The sequence below is a fragment of the Parambassis ranga genome, chromosome 19 (genome assembly GCF_900634625.1).
Source record: "Parambassis ranga chromosome 19, fParRan2.1, whole genome shotgun sequence".
Classification (NCBI taxonomy): Eukaryota; Metazoa; Chordata; class Actinopteri; family Ambassidae; genus Parambassis; species Parambassis ranga.
In genome coordinates, this window is record NC_041039.1 from 8549405 (window position 1) to 8555903 (window position 6499).

Here is a 6499-nt window from a genome sequence, read left to right on the forward strand (position 1 = left end):
GTGGAGGTATATTTTTAATTTCCAAGAAAAAAAATACTTGGAAAATTTACACACTAATAAATCAGTGTCTGTAGCAGAATTAAAGCTGTGTATAAAAATGCCTCAGGGCTTATCTCCAGTTAAACAAATCGCTGTTTTGAGTTTGAGCAAACCAAGCAGGCCTAAATTGTGACGGACGAGTGAGTGAAGAGAAACATCACTTCTCTGCACTTCTCGTAGATTCACTTTATAGTAGTTGACCTGAATCTGACTGAGAAGGGGCAAAAAAAAAGTCTGCAGACAACTGACAGATAGCTGGCGTGCAGGACAGGGAACTGACAGATGACAGGCAGGGTGATTGAAAGGAGAAAGTTGAAGAAAACCTGAAACATGACGATGGATATCGATTCACGCTGGAGTGTGACCACAGAAGGCCCCCACTTTGGTCACCTTTTCTTTTTTTAAGGCAAATATTGTTCATTATGGTCACTGTGGTGCAAAGACATCATCTTTGGCACACTCCAAATCAATAAAGCCTTTAAAAGGTGCACTATTTTTATCCATTCTAAAATAATAATCTTTACATTTAAACTTGACTAAGTATGTATCGTGCTGGCTTTTCACAATGGGGGTGTAAACATCTTTATTTCCTTGTTATCTTGTTTTAAGTACCCCAGAAACCATACAGGACGCAGGGGCAGCGCATGCGTCAATGAGCCAATTACGCAAAGACGCATATGAAATCTCAAAATTAAAAGCGCTCGGAGTGGCTGAACTATGAAATAGACACCCGTGTGAGCAGGAAACGTCACATTACTTCGACCGTCTGATCGTATCGTGATCTCCTTTTGATTGGGAGGCTGCAAAAGCAGTGCGGACTAATTCAAACGCTGCTAGAGAGTAGGCGGAGTGATCCCTCCTGCCCGCTAGACCCACGTAAACCGACTCTGCTCTCGGACCCACAGCCACACTGTCAGAGCGACGTCTGGGATGAAGCAACGCGGCTGTGAAGCGCACGGATTTTGCTCACACACTCCGCGTCTCGTTTTAAGGATTTAACATTGTTCCTCTTATTTCTGACAAAGGCTTTAACAAACCGACCTTTTTTTGCGTGTTTGGCTTTCTTCGCCCTCCACATGTATTTTTCAACCATTTATACGAGAATTGGGTCATGATCACATCGCCCACGGTCTCTGTCCTGAGAAATAGCACGAATCCAGCGTGGGAGAGCTGCTCTTTGGGGGAGAAGGGAGCAGCGAAGATCAGCCAACTATCCGTCCACAACTCCGTCTCTCCCGCAGACCCTTCTCGTCAAGCCAGCCGTCTACCCATAAAGATTTTAAAAATGCTTACGGCGCGGGCAGGACACATTTTGCACCCGGAGTACCTCCAGCCTTTACCGTCCACTCCCGTCAGTCCCATCGAGGTAAGCTCTATCGTGATTTTGTGAAAACGTTTGCCCCTGCTGACATTCTGAAATCACTGGACATTAAAGCTTTTAACGCGAGTTTTGTGGGTAAAATTTGGTGAATTATTAAGATGAAATATTGATTTACGCCACAGACCCCCGGATACACTCCTAGTGTCATTTTCTGACCTGAATTAGTAGTTGTAGTCACATTTTTTGGTCGTTCCTTTCATTTGAATGTATTGTAAACTTTCGACTCACTAAAAATATCACTGATCCAAAACCAAAATCGATGCACGTTTTGAATGTTATTTTGTCCGTGCAGCAGTTGTACAATCTTATCTTCAGCTGTGTGTGCGTCTCTCATTTTGCTGAGTTGTTTTATCCCGAGATAAGTTTATGCGCAGTGCGTAAAACACCCAGACTTATGAGTGCGTATTTACAACATATGTGTGTGTGTATCGATGGACTAATTCTGTGTTTTCTTATATTTTCAGTTGGATGCTAAGAAGAGTCCATTGGCCCTTTTAGCCCAAACGTGTTCTCAAATCGGCAAACCGGACCCGCCATCCTCCTCCAAGCTGTCCTCTGTAACCTCAAATGGATCTAGTGACAAGGAAGCCAAATCCGGTCCGCTGAAAATGAGCGACATCGGAGCCGACGACAAATCTAGCTTCAAACCTTACTCTAAATCATCAGAAAAAAAGGACTCGAGCAGCAGCCTCAGTGGAGATAAACCCAGTTTCCGTGTGCCTAGCGCCACCTGCCAGCCGTTCACGCCCAGGACAGGCAGCCCAAGCTCCTGCACCTCCGTCTCTCCACTGCCGTCTGAGGGCAAAGTGGGGGATAAGGAGGAAAAGAAGGAGTCTGATAGCAATAAAAGTACGATAGACAGTAGTGGCAGCCATAGGATAAGTGGAATTACCTCTGATGGCAACCAACACCAAGAAAACACATCTGGATCCAAGACTGCTACGTCAGACTCAACATCTGTAACCTCATCCTCCTCCTCCGTCCTCGGCTCTGGACTGGTGGCCCCAGTTTCTCCCTACAAGCCCGGGCCTACAGTTTTTCCCTTGCCACCTGCTGGTATTTCTTATCCTGGAAGTTTAGCGGGTGCGTATGCAGGTTACCCGCAGCCGTTTCTCCCCCCTGGAATGACCCTTGACCCCACCAAATCCAGCAGCCAGCTTTTAAGCGCACAGTTTGCTGCTGCCAGCTCGCTGGGATGCAGTAAAGCAGGAACGAGTCCTTTGGCTGGAGCATCCCCGCCGTCTCTTATGTCTGCTAGTCTGTGTCGAGACCCATACTGCCTGAGCTACCACTGCACAAGCCATTTGTCCGGTGCATCCAGCGTTAACTGCGCACATGACTCTGCAGCTGCTGCTGCTGCCGCCACCGCGCTGAAGTCTGGATACCCGCTCATGTACCCGACGCACCCGCTGCACGGCGTGCACTCCTCGGCCCCGTCTTTCAGCGGCCATCCCTTATATCCCTATGGGTTTGTGTTGCCCAATGACCCCCTGCCGCACGTGTGCAACTGGGTGTCTGCTAACGGACCATGCGATAAGCGCTTTTCCTCCTCCGAGGAGCTCCTCAGCCACTTGCGGACTCACACAGCTTTTACTGGTACGGAGAAGTTGATATCTGGGTATCCGGGGTCGACCACTCTTGCTAACGCTGCTGCCGCCGCTGCCATGGCTTGTCACATGCACATGCCTCCAAATGGTAGCCCAGGCAGCCCCAGCACGCTGGCCCTTAGAGGCCCCCATCACCCCCTCGGACTCAGCAGCCGCTATCACCCATATTCAAAGAGCCCCCTGCCCACCCCCGGAGCCCCGGTGCCAGTGCCCGCGGCCACCGGGCCATATTATTCCCCCTACGCCCTGTATGGACAGAGACTGACCACAGCCTCGGCCTTAGGATATCAGTAGAGACAAAGAATTATACGTTTATAAAGGAGATTTAGGCCCAGTGAGTTTTATATTGTACTTCATGCAGGGACTGGATCCATGTCGGGATCAGTGTATTTATTTGCGATAGCTTCAAGCGTGACTAAAATAAAAAATAATTATAATATAAATATGAAAAGCCTCAATGTGCATTATTTTACACAAGAAATAATACTGGATTATGTTTACCTGCTGTGTGAAGGCGGGTTATTAAAAAACAGGAGTATCTCTAACGTGGATTTTTTTTTATTATTTTTTCTTCTTCTGAACGTTGTGTTAGTGTCTTACAGTAAAGCATTTTAAGCCTTCCATAGACGGATTGAAGGGCTGCTGGTGCTGTGCGTTTTGACAGTGATGGATGTGGAAAATCAATCAGAACAGCTTCTCCAGAACTGGCATTGATTTATTTTGTAGGGAGAAAAAGGTATTATGACGTTTTTGACCTGGATGGGTTCAAATAAATCTGTAACTCTTTCAAGACGATACTTTTAACGTAACTTTAATTACACATTTATTGCACATAATTCAGTTATCAAATGGGTCAAATCAGCTAACATAACTTTATTCATGAAACTTTATTTAGTTAAACCTTTTTTTTTTAGCTTTTTCTGTGGGATATTAGTGTAGCTATAAGTGGGATTGTGCAAGGTTACTAAATCAAACATTTTTTAGTAACAAAATGAATTATCTATAATTAAATCATTAAGTATTAACAAACACCTTATTGCAGAGTCATGGTGAAGGAGTGTATTTCCTTTCATTCATGTGATTATATGTTTTGATGTCGCCACAAGGCTGACAAAGGACATATCTATAATATCTAAATAGATATTAGATATCTATATATATAATATAGATCTATAATAACAAAAAGTCATTGCATCAATCATTTGCATGAAAACAGCTGTTATACTAACAAGAAGCTACAAACACATGCAGATTGGTGCTACAGTGTGTGTGTGTGTGTGTGTGTGTTCACATGCTAAATCTCTAGGGCTCATCAAAACATGCGGAATCTTCTCAATTACCAGGTCATAGATTATAATTTTATTAACAAAGACAAACGAGCTACTGATATCAGCGAGAGGCTTGCTAAACAAAGATTTACGATGACACCAGATGTGGGGACGTGTCCACAGCTTTTGTGATTGCTGTAATGAAGCCATGAAGCAGAGAGCATGAAATAAAGCGAGGCCAAAACTGTTTAATCAGCCCCTTAAAACAAATCAGTTAAATCAAGCCAACAGTGTCATTATCCATCCTCAGTAAATCAGGCTGTTCTCCAGCAATAAAATCACCATCATTATTGGTCAGATGTCATATTCATCAGATCCACCCATCCTTCATGCAGATGAGTCCTAAACATAGCTCAGTGATAGATGGTAATAAAGCCACTAACCCACAATTCAGCACTGCAACCAGTCAGCCATGAAGCCGGCATGGATCATATGTGATGCATCTCTTTTCATTTATAAACAGCACATTAATATGATGTGAACAAATGGGATCCAGACTTAAGAACGGATTCCTCACAGTTTAATTGATGTGTGACACTGCAGTGGAAATTCACACATCCTCACATGCACGAGCAGATAAACCAGTCACTAAATAATTCAGGAGATTTGATATTATTTTGAATCTAATAAGGTTAAATCAATATTTACATGTATACTTGTATATTGCTTCTTAAATATTCGAAGTATAAACTGTATCAACTGCAACAGGGATTTTATAATAACAGACTATTTTATTTTTTTATTTTTTTTTAACAGGAAGTCAGAGAGAAAAACAAATTACATTCACACAAGACCACATGTGAGACATGTAAGCAACAGACAAACATGCAGGCACTGACGAAATTCAAAAATCAAAAACAGATTAAATCTGTTTGTCAGAATAAATGTGTGTTTGTAAAATCTAACCATACAAGAAAAATATTAGATAAATACATTTATAAAATGTGCTGTTATTATGCTGCTTGTACACACAACTGTGTAATGTATTCTGTGTCCAAAATGTGGCCAATCTTAGAGGCTGATGGCAACGTTGTAAAATATGTCTTTATTCATTATGTAGAAAAAAACATGTCCAATCTGCATACAATTACACTGTTATATGAATAAAGTGGCTAAAGAGGAGCATTAAAGTGCTCTCTACATTTAGACACTATAAATAAGAACAGCATTTTGTTGTTCTAAGAATCCATGTTGTAAAAGCAACCCAAACCCAGGTCAGGTATAAAGATTAAAAAAACCTAAATATTACATAAGCTACAGTGGGCTACACTTATATCTATCTCACCATGATAAAGTATATCCTCTGTGTGACTGCTGTGTGATTGCTTTCCCATGTATGAATGTAAAAAGCCATCAGGAGATGAATCACAGTAACAGCCCCACCTGCTCTGCTTTGAACTGCCACATGAACAAAGGCCGATCACATGAGGAGAAACACATCAGCACAGCCATGGACACAATGTAAATGTTAAAGAATCACTTTTCCACAGCTGCACGCCATGTGTTGCACTGTCCATGGTCTGTTATGGTTGAAGGCCGTGGACATCATCACTGTTACGCCAAACCGACGCCCACATGTATGAAAATGGACTTTTCCAATTTGGTTTACACACACACACAATTCAACCAGCTTTCAAACATGTGTTGTACATTCTGCAGTCACATTATAAATTTAACACCCTTTTGTCAGCCATATTAATGATCCAATCAAGGGATTTCCCTTCAGTCACATAAACATTTGCTGCTTTGAATAAACCTTCCTCACAGCTTATGTGTTTTGGAAAGGCAAGCAGATCTCTGTTTACAGACACAAAAGGAGGAAAAACAATGACCTTTTGCATGTTCAGTCAGTTGAGAAGTGTGTCTTCCATCATCCAGCGAAACATGGTGGTTTATTTTTGCAGGAGAGAGGCTTTTGCTTCTCCAAACAAGACCCATATTTATCATCACTCCATCATTTCCTCTCTTTGACAAGCAAAGTAAACGGCAGGAATACAAAGTTAAAGCTGGGTTTTACAGAGCCGCTGACCTTTGGAGCTTGTCTTCTTCTATTAACCCTAGTGCGGCATCATAAAGTGAAGGAAATGAGCTTGGGACACTGAGATTATCTTAATGTGGATAGTGTATGTGTTCTATACACTCAC

General features: G+C 42.5%; 1 protein-coding gene across 1 annotated transcript; it reads left to right on the forward strand.

Moving 5' to 3' along the window:
• The first annotated feature begins 785 nt into the window (after positions 1-785).
• LOC114451998 (zinc finger protein 503-like) lies at positions 786-3402 on the forward strand. The gene is made up of 2 exons (XM_028431052.1): positions 786-1405; positions 1885-3402. The coding sequence occupies exons 1-2, from the start codon at positions 1151-1153 to the stop codon at positions 3319-3321; spliced, it is 1692 nt and encodes a 563-aa protein (XP_028286853.1). The 5' UTR covers positions 786-1150; the 3' UTR covers positions 3322-3402.
• Positions 3403-6499: the final 3097 nt, after the last annotated feature.

What these genes read in the sequence shown, in the direction of transcription:
- LOC114451998 (XM_028431052.1), top strand. Translation starts at nt 1,151, where the DNA reads ATGATCACATCGCCCACGGTCTCTGTCCTGAGAAATAGCACGAATCCA. An exon ending in CTCCCGTCAGTCCCATCGAG is followed by an intron (nt 1,406 to 1,884) that starts GTAAGCTCTATC and finishes TTATATTTTCAG; the next exon opens with TTGGATGCTAAGAAGAGTCC.